Genomic DNA, 16,007 nt, shown 5'->3' with positions numbered 1-16,007 from the left:
GCTGGGGAGTCTCTGTTTGACAAATACTGACTGAGCGCCTGCTATGGTCTAGGTGCTGGTCTCCCATCAGTTCCTGCTCCTGAGTGCTTCCTCGGGAGCATGGCTAACTTTCTGCCTTTCTGGTGTTGCTGTCTCCAGCCAGGCAGTAGAGTTACTCAGACAATCCCAGTGTTCTGTGTCATCTGCATCAGGCCGTGCTGCTCCCCGTCACAGACATCACAGGACATGGGGCCATCTCCCCAGGCCCCAGTGCATGTGGGGAACAAGACGTGAGAAAGACAAAGCAGCCATGGTGAATGGGGAGGAGCTCAAGCAGGTGAGGGAGGAAGGCCCAGCCCCATGAGCCAGGCAGCTGGCATCTCGAGCTTGGGATGGAGCAGGTGCTGGAGCCCGTACTCAGTCCAGCCCAGCCCCACGCTCTCACAGCAGGGCAACCAAGGTCAAGAGTCTGTTTGTCCATCTATCCAACTACCCATCACCTGCCCTCTTCATGCTGGGAATCCTCCCTTCCCAAAGCGGCTGCCCACCTCTGCGGAAATGTTCCGGGCTTGGGGGCACCCAGAGCCCACCCTAACAGGGAAGGGATTAGGAAGACACTCTGTCCAGCTACCTGCCTGCCTGCCTGAAAACAGCATTTTCTTCTCTGCTGAAAACACCTAATACCTGTTCATGATGTCTCACACTCATAACAGGCCGGCAGGCTCCAGTGAGCAAACAGCTGTGGCTGAGAGCATAGGACCAGGCCAGTCCCAGGGGATGGGACATGCTCTGCTTTCTGAGAGCCTCAGAAAGGACAGACAGATAGACAGACGGACACACATGCCTTCCTCCAAGTGTGCCCGCCCCCTCGGGTGCCAGGCTGTGGCAGGATGCACTCACCCGGGAGATAGTGAGGGGCATGTTGAAGTCCTTGCCCCCCTGCAGACGGAAGCCCCAGGGCCCAGGCCCGGTCAGGGTCACACTGTAAGACATGCTGGTGCTGTCAGCAGTCACCTCTGCGGACAAAAGGTAGAGAGGATTGAGTGAGACGGCACTCACACACTCCGCCTGCCCGGTCCGCACCTCTGTCCCTGCCCCTGCCCCCCGGCCTTGCCTGCTCCGTCCCTTGCTGCCCGGCAGGGCTGTGTGGAGCTCCTGAGAGGCTCCTAAGAATAGCTGGGAGCGAATGCCATTGACACTGATATCTGCCCTCGGCTGCGCCCATAAATGGACTGTAACCCTACACTGTGCCCGCCCGCCTGTGGCCTCCCAGCCGGTCCACCGTGACTCACACGGCTAATATAGCCCCAGGGGAGGGATGTCTGGCACCCAGCACCCCCCAGGGTGCAGGAAGGGGGACTGGCCAGGTTGGTGAGAATGCCCTGGTCTCCTTGCTCCTGTGTCCTCTGAAGAGCGCAGACACTCGCTCTTCCTGCTCTGAGGTACCCATCCTCTTGCTCAGAAGATGCGGGGAGCTGAGCTCCCTTGGGCAGGGCCTTTGCTGCCATGTGGTCCTCGCCCAGGATTCTAAGGTTGTGCTTTATCCAGTGTGGCGCCCTGGAAGTGCCTCAGCCTGAGCTGAGCCTCTAGCTGGTCTGGGACTGGCCCAGGGTTGTCCAGCCATAAAAATGATCGTAATAGTAGCAGCTCTGGGCATGGCCAAGCTCAGCATGGGCCCTTCACTCCCTGGGATCCTGAGAGGCTGCCACCTGGGCCTGCAGGAGACAAGCCTTAGGGAGGTTAAATGACTTCTCCAAGGTCATACAAGGAGTGGACCCAGGCCACACTGAAGCCTGGGCCGATTCCTACAGGATGCATGCCAGATCATGGGCTCCCAGTGGCCACGGATGCCTCCCAAAGCCCTGGTCCTGGGCAGCTGGCCCTCTGCTTGCACCCCTTGGCACAGGGTCTGAAAGCAGGTCTGAGGCAGGCCCACCCCTTCCAGACCCCCTGGGGGCCCAGCCAGTTATTCCTGGCTCTCCTGTCTCATTTGTACTCTGGAAAACTTGACAGCAGCATGGAAAGCTCCAGCTGCCAGTGCCACACGCCAGGCCCTGTGCCCTTTGCACAGGAATGGTGGGGGCAGGGAGAAGGGAGGAGACGCCATTTGCTCAGCTGCTAGGACACAGGGCCAGGAGGGGCAGGGAAGGGAAGCATGTGTGGTATATTCAGCCTGTACCCCAGAGACGATGTGTTCTGGGTGGGGGCTTTGGTGCCTTGGGACTTCTGCCACTGTGGTCTTTGGGCCATCCCCTTCCCCAAGGAAGACCTCAGGTCCCTATGTGGTCTGGAGATAGATCAAGGCCCACCCCAGCTCCCTGGCTGGGGAAACTGAGGCTCAGGGGAGGCAACTGGATTGACTGCTTGCTGGCCCTCTTGGAGGGCTCTGGCTTGGACCCTCAGGAGTCAGTGCAGGCCTGGGTATGAGTCATTTCTCAGCTTCCAGCCTTAAACCTGGGGTCTGGCACATGCAAAGCGCAAGGTAGGATCGCCCATATTACTGGGTTGTTTGGTCACTTGCCCGAGGTCACAAAACTATCAAGTGGAAGAAGCCAGGGAAAGACCTCTGTCCCTTCCCCACTTAATCACCTCCTTCACCCTATATCACGCAGCCCAGCCTAGGAGGCCAGCAGTCCATGGCCAGCGTCCCTCCCCCGTACCATTCCCTGACCCTCCCGGTAAAGCCCCATGCCATTCATCCCTAACTCCAGCCTTATTCCCTTTCCTAGGGGTGTCTGTCCATCCTGCCAGGCTGGGGAGGACCCAGCAGCAGGGCATAACCAGTGTGGGAGAAGGAAGGCACCCACCCTGCACAGGGCTGGGGAGCTGGGAGGCTGTACCTGGAGCTGCAGGCTCTTTCTCTGGCCTCTGGCTCCTGCCTGATGAAGCTTGCCTCTGGGGAAAGGGAGGGGTGGCAGGAGAATGCTCTTAAAGGCGAAGGCCGGCCTCCCTCCATCTGCCTCCCCCGGGAGACCTGAAGCCAGTCAGAGAGCAGCTGGTACCCATGGGCTGGGCGGAGCTCAGTGGCTCATTGGGGAGTGAGTGGGGATGGGGGCCAGCCTGGCCTTTGTCCCTTCTCTTCGGTGCTCCCTGCAGTTTGAGGTGGGCCTGCAGAGTGAGAGTCCCAAAAATGGGGACAGAGGGAGGGGAGGAAGCAAAGTTGCTGGAGGCATCGGAAGCCAGGCCCTGGTTCTCGTTCCCATAACAGCACCAACAGGTAGAGACCATATTTGTCTGAGGACACCTTCTCCACTTTTTATTTTCCTATACCTGTCAGATCCACACAGCCCTGGGAGGAGCTGAGACCACTACATGAAATGAATCACAGATGCAGAGTGCACACGCATGTGCTTGGTGTGCATTCAGATAGGTAGCTACAGGAGAGCATGCTTACAAATGCCCGTATGCACAAGAATGTGAGCCACAGTGAGAACGATACGCTGGGGGAAGAAGCCAGAGGTAAGTAACTGTTCCAGTGTGCAAAGGGAGGTCTGTGCTCGGCTTCAGCTGTTGGCAGTGGGAGATGCGGGGCTGGACTTCCTATGCCAGTGACAGGCCCAGCCTGGGTGCAGAGGCTCATAAATAGCTGGTGTGTTCCCTGGAGCCATCACCATTGTCATCAGCTGGACAATTGCAGCACACAGCATTTGAGGAGAGGCAGACAACTTGGGAAGCGGGAGGGCCTGGGCACACACCCTTCAGGCTGAGCCTGGGGTGCAGCTGCTGAGTTGGAAAGTGGGTGCGGAGGACATTGTGGGGCAGGAGTTTTGAAGTGTGGAGAGGGGACATGGGGGTGGGACTTTGAATTGCATGCAGCACGGGTGACAGGGCCCCTTCCAGAGCCTGCAGGCTCACAGGGTAATCCTGGATCTGTATGTATGAGGGAGATGCTGGGGGGCTGGACGTGTCCCAGAAGAAAGGGAGAGCCAGTGGGCGTCCTACATCCTGGGGTTCAGGCTGGGAAGCAGCCCCTTGGTCTGCAAACAAACAGCACACATCTGTTTAGTGGAGGAGCAGTTCACTGGAGGCAGTCTCTCAATGACCCTCCACACACTGGGTCACCGAGGGCTAGGGGAGGTTGCATGGAAAGGCCAGATTGTGTCCTGGGTCAGGGATGGGCCTTCCCAGAGTCCACATGCCGGAGTAGGAAACAGCAATGCCTAGCGCTGCCTGCAGAGCAGCTCCTGGGATGCTCCTCGGGCTCTTGACTCCCGGGATCACAACTGAACTCATCCTCACTCCACCAGCAATCCTCTCCTCTCCTCTCCTCCACCTGCGGAGACTGAAATCACCCCTCACTCCTGCTGCCCTTAAATGTGTCATTCCTTGCCTGCCCTGCAGCACTGGTTTCCTCTGGTCTTCACCCTGCAAAGCTGACCAACCCCCTTCCGGGTCTACCTGTCCCCAGGTCAGGTCTGGAGACACCTCAGGCCAGTCCCTGATGGGGCCTTCCCACTGCTCCTACCACTTCCTGCCCCGCTTTGCTCTCCTTTGTCCCCCACTGCCAATCCCCAGGGTACCTCTGGCTGGTTTCTCCTGGAAAAAGAGACATCCTGTTCCAGGGCATGTTGAGCTCCCTCCCCTGTGCCCCTGTGCCCCTGTGCCCCTGTGCCCCTGTGTTTGCACAGTCACACAGGCTGTATCCTCATCCTGGACCACTCAGTGCTCCCCACACTCCCCGCCCCGGCTGCCTGCAGATCCCTGCTTCACCTCTACCTTCCTGGGGAGCGTTGGGGACTTGCCCCTGCTTTCAGTACCCTGCGTGCTCACACCTCAATGGCAGCACTTATCACATGTGTTTGGTGACTGCTGATGGCTGCCCAGCACCCCAGCCCAGTCCAGTATCCCTCCAACACAGGCACTGTGTCTTTCATCAGTGCCTGGTCAGCCTGGGGGTCACTGCCAGGCCTTTGTCCTGGCCTTTGTGGCATGCACAGTGCCTGGCCTCCAGGATAGGGGGCAGTGCCCTTTGGGGGAATGCTGGGGGAGGCTGAGGTACTCCAACTGCAGGGACAGCCCAGGGCTCTAGTTCTTGGACGCATAGGGCACAGCACTCGGGAAAGAAGAAAGGCAGGAATGTGCCTTTGGCCTTTGACCAGCTAGGGAAGCCTGAGGAGCCCAGGAGCCGAGCTGGGGGTGTTGTGTGGGTGTGACAGGAGGGGCAGATGGGGAGCTGTCAGCTGGGGCGAAGGGCTGCCTGGGAGCCTGTGCACATGGCATTTCCAGTGTTCCAGAATATGGCCTTCTCTAATCGCCATCGACATTCCGTTCCATAGGCACTTGGGCCGACAGTTGGCCTTCTTTTAATAGCCACAAGTGTTCTGAGTGACATCCTGATCTCAGGACATTCATGGTGAGCACATACACAGTTTGCAGCCCCTTCCTTCCCAGGTATGTCCAACCTTGCAGTCACACAGAGAGGTACACATCACCCACACTCGGTCACATGCATAGCTTACAGCAGACACATTGGGGCACGCTCAGTCACGTGTCACTGGGTGTCAGAGTGACAGAGCATGCGCCGGGCACATGGCCACACACATGCTCGAGCTATGCTCTGCCGGCTGCAGACCCCCTATCCTCGTGGACACACGCATGTACACTCATCATGGCACAGTGCAGCCAACAGCACTGTGCAGAGGCAGAGTTACATGATTACATACAGACACGTGCAGACCACATGCAGGCCCTGCTTAGAGCATCTTGGAGTCACAGAAACCCCCCAGGCGGACAAGGAAGAGCTGGGAGGTGCTGGGAGCAGGTGATTCCTGGAGGTCATTGCCTCTGCACACGAGAACAAGGCCCCCTTTCCTGGCCATTCCCTGGGCTACTCGCCCCTAATCCCCACCCCTTTATGGATTGGCAGGTGCCAGGTCCAATCACCTTCCCTGGAGTCTCTGCTTCCTGTCCCTGGGGCCTGGGCGGTGCCTTGGCTTCCAAGTCCTCCAGACCCTGACCGTAGAGGGACCGCCCATTCGTTTGCTGGGCAGCTCCCCACACAGCTGCTGCCTCCATGTGTGTCCAGCCCTGGGGAAGGTGAGAGAGTGACTCTGAGGTGAGAGGGACAGTCCACAGCTTTGGTCCTGCCCCTCCCCCACCAAGCCCTCCTCCATCCTCCCCACAGGTATTCATTGCGGGAGGCCCCTGACACCATTTGCACGGTTGCTGGTCACCAAATAAACCCTGTAAATTGTGCGTGCCTGTGCCAGGGTGTGTGTGGGTGTGTGCGCGTGCGTGCAGGTGTGTTCCCTATCTGCACACCTGCACACTTTCCTAAGCACGTGGCTATTTATATTTGAATAGATGGGTGATCTTCACGAGTGTCTAGGCCTCCATTAACAGACTAGATTTTTCTTTGTTGTTCACTACAGTGGTTTACAGGAGGGACCCCTGACAGCTCCTCTCTCGGTCCCTCAACGGAAACCCCCAGGGTTGCTGGCAGCCCGAGGAGATCACTGGCTGATCAGTCAGCGGCAGTTCTTGCTGAGGCCCATAGAGGGCGCTGTAGGTAGAATTAAGGAGGAGCCCAGGTGTGTCGGGGCCAGGAACTGGTGGCACACGGAGCTTTCCTGGGGGCATCTAGGGGCAGCAGAGCTGCAGGCGCTAAGGAGGGCTGACACCCATCCCTGGGCACACCTGGCCAGCGTTGATGTGAGACGCCGTTTTCCCTTTCAGAGGAGGACGTGGAGCCTCAGAGGGGTGAGTGACCTGCCCAGGCTCCCACAGCGAGCACGTGGTAAGCTGAGGCTCAAAGCCACGTCTCCCATCTCCAGGGCCCATGCCCATCCTGTGGGCTCTTCAAGGCTCCCAGGAGGAGGGGGCTTACTGCTGAGGAGCAAGGAGCTCCAAGCTAACTCTTGCCTTGTCTCTCTGGAGCCCTATCTAGGGCCAGATGCGCTGATTTCTTCAAGCTGCGGCTCTAGGGAGAGTGTCAGTGTGGAAAAGGACATGGCGTGGAGTTGGAAGACCTGTGTTCAATCCTGGCCCCGCTCCTGGGAACCTCCAAACCATCCCCTCTCTGGCCTTAGTGCTCGTCCTATCAGGGAGGATGATGAACTCCATGGGGGTGTTGGGAGGGGCTCTTCCTGCCACCCATCCTGAGGGTCCCTGAGTCATTGGGACTCATGTCCTTCCCAGAGCCCCAGGGCTGCCTGAGGAAGGGATGGCCAGGTGCAAGCTGGTGAGGGCCCGGGGTCCTTACCACCTCACTCTCTGAGCCCAGGGACTCCTGGTGCCTTCGTCCGGAGATCCAGCTGAGGTTGGAGGGGTGGCTGATCAGCGTGGAGCGGTGGGTGGAGCGGTAGCTGGGGTAGGGGTGACTGTGACGGTGTGATACACCCAGCAGCACCCCCAGGCAGGGCAGGTGCTGGGCAATGGCCACCCTGCAGGGGCCGCACATCTGATTAGGGCCAGGGGATGGGCAGACAGATGCAGGGGAGGAGATGGATGCATAGGCTAATACAGACCTAATGTACTGTTACAAGAGCCTTGGGGAAGTGGGGAGGCTGAGACCCGGGGAACTGTGGCAGGTGATGAGGACAGAAAGACAGACACTGGATGGGGAGATTGACAGGCTCACAGGGCTGGGGGGAGGGACGGACAGACTCTGGGTGGTAGGCATGCAGGGAGAGCCTGGGGATGTCAGTTCCAGCCTTCAAGTGGCTGGCCCAAGCCACATCTCTGGTAATGATGACGAGGGACACTCCTGAGCAGCCTCTGTGCTGGATGGGCTCAGGCCTGCCACTGGCCTGGGGAGGGCAGTGAGTGTCTGACGCCACCAGGCAAAAGGAAGCACGGAGGGAGAAGCGGCCTTGCTGTGTTGCTATCAGCACACACACTGGCCCAGAGCCACCCCAGGCCCCTGCCAGGCCCTGAGAGCAGAGCTGAGCGCTCCCTGCTGTGGTCTCTTCAGGATGACACTATTCGGGGGTGCTTAACTTCACAGGGCTGTCCTGGCTGCCCTACATCCCAGCTCTGAAGTCCCCATAGTTAGGATTGGACACTGCCCAGGGAGCCCTGACCTCCCCCCACACTGTGCCCCTGGGAAACCGGGGCAGGGGAGGGAGGCACACTAACTCCAGACCCCACTCAGTGTTACTGGCTGTTCCCAACTGCTGGTGGCCCCCATCCAACACACATACAAGAGACAGGAAAGGTGGTGGCCCCTGCCCGCATCTGCTGGCCAGGCCCTCAGAGGCCATGATGTGGGGTCCCAGAAAAGAGCCACACCTGTACTTGGGGTGGGTGATGGCATAAATGATGGGGTTGTGTATTGCAGAGGCCTTGGCGATGACGGCTGGCACCGAGCTCATGTAGGGTGTCAGGACGTGTGCGTACCTAGGACAGAGAAGGTGTGGTCCCCAAAGCTAGATGGCCCTCCTGACGTACCTTCTCCTCTGGGCCAGGCCCTGCCAAAGCCCAAATCCTAATCCGGCCCAAACCAGCACAGCTAAGTCAGCCCTACAGGGAAGAATTGACAGTGCCAGGATAATTATTTATTTTATTTTTTTGCTCTGTCACCTGGGCTGGAGTGCAGTGGTGTGATCTCAGCTCACGGCAACCTTTACTTCCTGGGTTCAAACGATTCTCCTGTCTCAGCCTCCCGAGTAGCTGGAACTACAGGCGCCCACCACCACACTTGGCTAATTTTTGTATTTTTGGTAGAGACGGGTTTTATCATGTTGGCCAGGCTGGTCTTGAACACCTGACCTCAGGTGATCCACCAGCCTTGGCCTCCCAAAGTGTTGGAATTGCAGGCATGAGCCACCACACCCAGCCTGTGCCAGGAGAATTCTAATCTGAGTGAGTGGGATGGAGCAGCGGGTGGTTGAGAGTGCGGCCCTGGAAGGAAGATGTGCCAGGTTTGGGGTGGAGGGCCCCAGGTCCACTGTCCCTTGGAGCCTGTGCTGCTGGCGATACCCTGCTTCCCCCCATTGACTCTTGTCCTTAGAGCCCAGCTCTTCCCACATTCCACCCCAACCGTGAGAAACCCCACAGTAGGGCCCCGCGGGGACCAGGCCATTCCTAGAAGGTGTCCTATCTAAACAGTTCCAATGTATAATAGCCCTCACTTCTCAAAAGCACTTCTGAAGTTGAGCCTGCATCTGTGCTGCTGCAGATGTCGCAATTCCCAGACTCTAGACACAAAGGGCTAGAAGGGCAGCTCTCAGGGACCCATTCCTGGAGATGGGCAGCACCTCTGGCTGTGTTGCGACAGCCCAGGCAGAGAGGGAAGAGAGGGAGCTGTGTGTTCCAAAGGGACTGGCAGGCCGTCTGCCCAAAGCTGTGTGGGGCCCAGAGCTCCTCTGCATGTGCCCTGGTGCCTCCAGGAACTAGGTGGCCCCCCACCCACCCCAGGACTGGGCACCTTACCCAGGGAGAGAATAAGCTGTGAGGATGGCTGGCCGGGGTTGGCTGGGAGGGAGAGGCTGCACAGACTTCTTGCTCCTGCCCCCACCCCTTCAGCCTCTTCCTCAACCTTTTAGCCACTGCTCACCCAGCAAAGGCCACCAGGGCCACAGCGGAATAGGGAGCCCAGGAGAGCACAAAGAGGAGGATGACCAGCAGCATGATCTTGGCCATCTTGCATTCGCTCTGCAGCCGCTGCCGCTGCCACAGGGACTCGCCACTGCCCTTGCAGGCCCCGAAGGTCTGGAGAGCCCTAGGAAAGACGCGTAGTCTGGGTCTGACCCCAGCCGGGTGGCAGTGAGCATCAGAGGCACGGCTGTTGTTAGGGAGCCTCCCTGGACTATCCTTGCGGGGCACTCAGGAGAGTGTCATTCTTTCCAGTGCAGGCAGCCCTGACTTCCAGAAAGTTTTCCATGACGTGAGGCCTCAGCTGCCGTCCATGATTCTGTGTGCCTTCTCTGCCCCCTCAGCCATGCCTAAAAGCCATCCCCAGAAGCCCTTGTCTCCTGAGGCTTCCCTAGACATCACTGCCCCATAAGCAGGTGCCCAGCCTGCCTTCACCCACTGGGCATGCTCTGGTGGGCTGGTGCAGGTGTGAGTGGTGGGGCAGGGGCTGCCTGGCCAAGGGGCCAGCCCCCTTCCTGTAGTCCCCCTCCATGCTTGGCTCTTACCGTCCTGTCTCCCGGATGGCCCTGAAGATGAAGATGTAGCAGTAGATGATGATAAGCAGAGGGAGAAAGAACACGAAGCAGCAGAGAAGCATGGTGTAGGCACGCACGGCCGGCGTGAAGCTCATGTAGTCCCAGGAGCAGGATGTCAGCAGCCCCTCAGGCACGTAGGCACCTGAGAGCCAGAGCAGGAGCTCAGCCTTTGGGGTGGCATTGACCTCGGCTCCTTATCTGGCAGGAGCTTTGTATGTGGCATTCGGGTCCCCATACATAGCCCTGGCCCCTGACCTGGCCTTGTCCAGTGCAGTAAGGAAGGAGGGAGTAGGGATGTCCCGCAAAGCCCACTGCCTCCCATTCCTGCTAGATTTGAGCAGAAACCTCACTGTAACTGCAAGGCTGTGCTTGCCAGGGCTTTAGCGAAAGGCCTGGTCTTGCCCCAGGAAAGCTACTGCCTTGCTCTCCACCCCTCCACCTGCAGAGGCCTCATACCCCAGGCCCCTGCCTGGTCTGACTCAGCATCAGAAGTACCTGTCACTTTGCCCCATGCAGAAAGCCTCTGTATTTGGGGATCAGCTGCCCAGAAGATCCTCTGGCCCCTAATGGGGCAGTGTCAGTTTCCCTTGCTGAATGTCCATCTGACCTGAGGCTCAGGTGGTTCCTGGACACCCCTGCCCCCCACCAGCTGGCTGACCCAAGCCCACCTACCTCCCTTTGAATGTGCCCCTCCCAGCCTATCTGCCCCTCTTCCAGTTCCACCAGCTCACTTACTCCAGCCAAAGAAGGGTGGCAGACTCCAGGCCAGGGCATAGAGCCAAACGCCCAGCAGGACAAACGCTGCGCGCCTCTTGGACGCCACACCGATGGTGGCCAGTGGGCGTGTGATCACCAGATAGCGGTCCAGGGCGATGGCCGTCAGGGTGATCATGGAAGAGATGCCAAAGAGAGCCCCACAGAAGGCATAGAACTCGCAGCCTGTGGGGAGGAGGGTCTGGGGACGGAGCGCACTCTGCTGCTCCACCTCCACCTATAGTCATCTGCCACATCTGGCCTCCACCTGCCACATCTGGCCAAGGCTGGCAGAAGCCTCAGGACCAACACCGCGTTTTCCCTTCTTGCTCATTCACGGGACTGAGGGCAACTACCCACTCTCTGCCCAGGAGCAGCAAATCACCTCCTCTGGGCCACCCTCCGCCGTGGGCATTCCCAGGTCAAAACCATCCTCCTCCCTCCAGAAAAAGGGATCCCCAGTGTCTACCTGTCTCCCCAAAGAGCCACCGCTTATAGAGGCTGCTGGCGAAGAAGACTGGGGCCTGGGTGAAGGACATGAGGAAGTCGCTGACCGCAAGGTTGATAATGAACATGTTGGCAGGTGTCCGGAGGCCTCTGCTCCTGGGAGGGTCGGAAGCTGTTAGGAGGTATTTCCTGACACCTCCGGAGCTATGGGGAGCTTTCTGCACCCCCCAAGTACACATGTGCACACACATGCCAGACACTCACACATGCACACACACGTATGCCTACAGACAGGCATGAGCTGCTGGGCCACAGAGCTAGCCCACTGGCCGGCAGGGACCAGCCGAGCAGCTGGTGAATCCAGCAGTGTGGGCTGAATGAGGACCCCAAGACGGCTCCCTCAGAGTGAAGCAGGGGACAGTTTCTCTCCAAAACCTGAGGAGTGGCCCAGCACAGGCCGGTTCTTGGGTAATGTTCCTTTCCTCTTCTCGCCCTCTAAATCCCTCTTCATGACTCACACCATCTCCTTGGTCAATTTGCTGGTTTCGTTGAGTCCCTCCAGGCCAAGGTCTCCCTAGGGGCTTCTGCTCAGGCTCCTCCTCCTGCGTGCCCTGACTGTGCCTTCCCACGGCTTCTCACGCCTCCCTCCTCCCCCACCCTTTCTCCAGTGTCACGTTCTGCCTGCGCCCTGCCCTGCACACTGTCTCTCCGGTCCTCACCCTTGGGGATGGCAAAGGGCAGAGATGCTGACAGCTGTGCATCACAGCTGGGCCAGGCACGGCCACCAGCCTCAGCTCCTGTTGTCATCCTTCTTTCCATCTACCCTGAGGGAGGCCTTATTGTTCCCATTTTCCAGACAAGACACTGCCACCCATGAAGTGACTTGCTCCAGTGCACAGCACTCAACAAGTGGCTCATTTGCGGGGCAGTGCACATCCGTGAACTTACTGCATCATCGCAGTGACTGCATGAAGCACAGCTCCATTTTGCAGGTAAGAAAAGGCAAGCTCAAGGAGGAAAAATGAGGTGCCCAGTCCTTCAGCCACCGAGCCAGGCAGAGGGGCAGGTGGAGAGAGACACTGGGGATGGGTGTCAGGGGTGTTTGAGAAACTTGAGGATCCTGGTCCCCAGGGCTGCTCTTTTTTTTAGGGGGTGGTATGGAGATTTGCTCTGTTGCCCAGGCTGGAGGGCAGTGGTATGATCTTGGCTCACTGCAAGCTCCACCTCCCAGGTTCAGGCAATTCTCCTGCCTCAGCCTCCCAAGCAGCTTGGATTACAGGCACACGCCACCACACCTGGCTAATTTTTGTATTTTAGTAGAGATGGGGTTTCACCATGTTGGCCAGACTGGTCTCAAACTCCTGACCTCAAGTGATCTGCCCGCCTTGGCCTCCCAAAGTGCTGAGATTACAGGCATGACCCATTGTGCCAGGCCTAGGGCTGCTCATCAAGGCAGAGGGAGGATACTCTCTGGGGCAGGTAATGGCAGAGGTGAGCTGAGAGCAGGGCAGAATGGTCAGAGACCCATCTCCACATATTCTGGGCACACACCGCCTCCACAGAGGATGCACCTGGGTCTCAACTGGCACCAGTCAGTCAAGCTTCCCTGGACCATTTTTGGCCCTTTCCCTGACCTTGAAGAAGATGTGGCCCTGCCCTCCCTGCCTACCCTCAACAGTGCCCTGGCCAGAGTTGGAGCCAACAGTCCTGCCAGCATATTCTTCCCTGTCTGCATGGCTGCCACCCTCAATGCCCTGGGCCCAGCACCACCAACCAGGCACCTGCAGAAGGTATAGATGACTGTCAGGTTGCCCAGCATCCCCGTTACTCCCACCAGCAAGATCACTGTGCCCAGGGTATAGTGGGCATGGTCTGGAACATCAACCGTGGGGAAGGGGATCCAGGCAGCAGCCCAAGTCCCAGCTGCCTGCAGAGAGACAGAGAAACAAGGGAATCACATTATTCCTTGTTACCTTCAAGTAGTCCTGAGAAGGAAGAGTTAGGATTCTCAACAGGGCAGGTGGGAAAACTGAGGCTCAGAGCGGCAAAGCCACTTGCACACACAGCTTGTAAGTGGCCAGGCAGAATAGAAGTGCAGGTCCTTTCTAAAGTTGAGCCCAAGCTCCTAGATCATGGCACAGAGGCCTTCCAGGAGTGGGCTCAGATCACCGGCTGGAGACTGGTAGGACAGACAGACATGCACCTGGCAAGCAGGGACGTGGTCTGGGTCACCCTATCTTTCCTTGGGGAGAAGGCAGAGCCAACTCGTGGGTGCATCCCTGCCTGCAGTATGGACTCCAGCCCAAGTGCCCAGGACAGTGTTTTAGGCCTCTAGATGCTGGGCTCGTGGAGTCGGGTGGAGCCCTTCTCAGGAGTCCCATCCCCTTCTGAGCCTTAGAGGAGAAGCTGCATTGCCCTATAGCGTAACTCAGTACAGCTGACCTTGATGCCTGGCATAAGAATGAAGGGAATTCCCTTTAGAAAGAAAGCTTAGGCCTCCCAGGGTCACTGAAGGGAGGTCCTGACGGTATGAGGTCAGGACAAAGGGATGTAAAGACTCCTCCCACCCTAACCCCTTTCTGGAGAAGAGGGTGGCTTGGTCTCTATCCTGCCCCAGTGGCCCCTATAGCTACTGGAGCCTTCTCATCCTGTCCAGCACCTGGGCCAGCATCCCCAGGTCCTGAGGGGTGCCCTCAGCCCTCTCCAGGTAGCAGTGGTGTTGATGGAATGTGGGCCTGGGCTAGGATGATGGAGGTGGCAGAAGGCACCTGACGCTTCACTGTGGGCTGGGCAGATCCAGAGGCCCAGGATGTGCCCTAGAGGGCTCCATGGGGTATCCGAGCAACCTCTGAAAGGAATGGGTGCAGCCAAGGACAGGTCTGGCCATTCCAGCCCCTTGTCCTCAGGGCTGGCCTTTCTGTTCCTTGAACACTCTCCATGAGGGAGGACATTGCTTGCACCCTCCTCTATCAGCCCGTTTATCAGGGAGTGGGTTTAGAGAGGTCCAGTAATGGCTCAAAGCCCCACAGCAGAGTTCAGACCTTTTCTATCTCCCTGTCAAAGCCCCTGTGTGTGGCCTGGAGGGGACCAGAAAGGGGACAGGGAAGGCTCTGTGCATGCACATGCTCGCCCAGGCTTACCGTGGGGCTGATGGATGGAAGTTGGCTCAGGCTGGAGATGCTGCTCTGGGAGCTGTCCCACCGGCTTGGTGGAGCTGGGGTGGTCATGCAGCTAGGCTCCTGGGTTGGGCTCAGCAGGACTCTGGATCCTGTAGGAAGGTTCATCCTGAGCTGGGATGGTCCTTGCTGGAGCACACAGAGAAGTCAAGGGCACAGGGATCTCAGGTCTTCAGCTGTGCTCAGCCTCCCAACTTGGCTTCCATCCTCAGCATCCCGCTCAGCCTGCTGGCTGCTGGCTCCTGTGTCCAGCGCAATCCAGGCCTGGAGCTGCTCTTGGGGCTGGCGGCTGTATCTGTGTCTGGTGAAGCGCAAAGGAGTGAGTGTCCCAATTATGGTGACTCAGCCATGGAGTTCATCCTCATCTTTATATAGTGGTGTGGGAGCTGCACATGCTCAGTCGCTCATGCCTCCAGCTCACTCGGACAAAGGTCCCTGGGTGTCTGTCTGCGAAGGTCTGATGATGGTGGCGTGAATGTGTGTGTGTTTCAAGGGAGATTTCCGGGATGATGGTGGCATGAATGTGTACGTGAGCGTGTGCAAGTGTTTCAAGAGAAATTTCTCGGATGATGGTGGCATGAATATGAGTGTGTGTATGTGTGTTTCAAGGAAGATTTCTGAGATGACGGTGGCATGAATGTGTATGTGTGTGTGTTTGTGAGAGTGTGTGTGTGAATGTGTGTGTATGTGTTTAGGTGTGTGAATATGTGTGCACATGTATGTGTGTGTGTGCACATGTATGTGTGTGTGTGTGTGTGTGTATGTAGGGGTTTAACAATTCCTTATAGCTGGGAGCAGTTCTGAGTCAACACAATGTCCCATTCAATGTGGACCCCACTCTCCAACCTGCTAATTAAGAGAGGGTGCAGGTGAAGGAGCAGGCACAGGGGTTCCAGGGGAAAAGTTCTCGTCAGGTGGACACATGGCGGGGGGGTTGTCCACACACCCACAGGCCTCAAAAGAGCACTTCAAAGAAAGGTCAGAGGACTTGAAGCCCCCACCTTGGGGCCTTTGGAAGCCTATGTGTCACCTGACAGCATCCTTTCTCCTTGGCCCATGCACTGCAGCCCTGTGGGTGACACTGAGATCTCCTCTGGGCCCCTACCCTTCACTCCTGCGCTTCTGTCCCACTGGGAAGGCCCCCCATGGCGCTCGTGCTCTCAACCTTTGCACCCCGTATCCACCTGGCGGCTCGTCTGCCCAGAGCTTGCCATCCAATGGAGCCAGAAGGGTCACGTGGGCAGCCTCAGCTTCCAGGTGTCCCCTGTGACTACTGCTGCCCAAGTTGTCCTGGCTGGAAGCCGCAGTCTGACGTGTGGGAACCCTGGCCTTCCATCACTGTCCTCTGATCAGGTGGCTCCTGCCCTCCCTCCCAGGTGCCCGGCTGTGTTCACCTTCCCTGAGCACTTCTCCTCTTTCACAGGCTTGATGCAGAAGGCGGGGTCGGACAGCCTCTCAAGATCCCTCCTGGTTGCCCACTGACGGTCCCGGGGGCCTGTGCCATCCAAGGCTCTCAACGCAGGGACAAGTGGGGAAAGGGGTC

The 16,007-nt window shown here is 58.2% G+C and overlaps 2 protein-coding genes across 8 annotated transcripts in view; both read right to left on the bottom strand.

The window, feature by feature from the left end:
- Positions 1 to 1,235, bottom strand: part of LDB3 (LIM domain binding 3) — a 67,818-nt gene extending 66,583 nt beyond the window's left edge. For 2 of the 6 annotated variants that reach the window (XM_012472608.3, XM_064374412.1), the window contains exons 1-2: positions 1,094 to 1,235; positions 880 to 995 (exon numbers count right to left, since the gene is read on the bottom strand). In XM_012472608.3, coding sequence (XP_012328031.2) covers positions 880 to 972 — 93 coding nt within the window. In that variant the 5' untranslated portion in view covers positions 973 to 995; positions 1,094 to 1,235. The remainder of the gene's footprint in view (positions 1 to 879; positions 996 to 1,093) is intronic. The other 4 variants (XM_012472609.3, XM_012472611.3, XM_012472612.3 and 1 more) reach the window with 4 other exon arrangements.
- A 1,973-nt stretch (positions 1,236 to 3,208) lies between these two features.
- Positions 3,209 to 14,809, bottom strand: OPN4 (opsin 4). 2 transcript variants are annotated; one of them, XM_064373711.1, is made up of 11 exons: positions 14,429 to 14,645; positions 13,068 to 13,215; positions 12,237 to 12,267; positions 11,311 to 11,444; positions 10,824 to 11,027; positions 10,059 to 10,230; positions 9,476 to 9,640; positions 8,209 to 8,316; positions 7,181 to 7,361; positions 5,863 to 6,006; positions 3,875 to 3,956 (listed from the first exon to the last, which is right to left on the bottom strand). In XM_064373711.1, exons 1-11 carry the CDS (start codon positions 14,570 to 14,572, stop codon positions 3,918 to 3,920), a joined length of 1,470 nt encoding a protein of 489 aa, XP_064229781.1. In that variant the 5' UTR covers positions 14,573 to 14,645; the 3' UTR covers positions 3,875 to 3,917. The 2 variants fall into 2 exon arrangements, with proteins under 2 accessions (XP_064229780.1, XP_064229781.1); XM_064373710.1 differs by lacking the exon at positions 12,237 to 12,267 and having other exon boundaries at positions 3,209 to 3,956; positions 13,070 to 13,215; positions 14,429 to 14,809.
- Positions 14,810 to 16,007: the final 1,198 nt, after the last annotated feature.

Source organism: Aotus nancymaae, unplaced genomic scaffold (assembly GCF_030222135.1).
Source record: "Aotus nancymaae isolate 86718 unplaced genomic scaffold, 86718_ANA_hifiasm-v0.15.2.pri h1tg000010l, whole genome shotgun sequence".
NCBI lineage: Eukaryota > Metazoa > Chordata > Mammalia > Primates > Aotidae > Aotus > Aotus nancymaae.
Note: the sequence above shows the minus strand (reverse complement) of the source record. Positions and strands in the feature narration are given on the sequence as shown.

Coding starts and splice junctions, on each gene's coding strand:
- OPN4 (XM_064373711.1), bottom strand. CDS start 14,572: ATGAACCTTCCTACAGGATCCAGAGTCCTGCTGAGCCCAACCCAGGAG. Junction 7,362..8,208: donor ATCACCCACCCCAAGTACAG/GTGTGGCTCTTT, acceptor CGGCCCCTGCAG/GGTGGCCATTGCCCAGCACC. Junction 3,957..5,862: donor AAGCAGAGACTCCAGGGAAG/GTGATTGGACCT, acceptor GTTTGTTTGCAG/ACCAAGGGGCTGCTTCCCAG.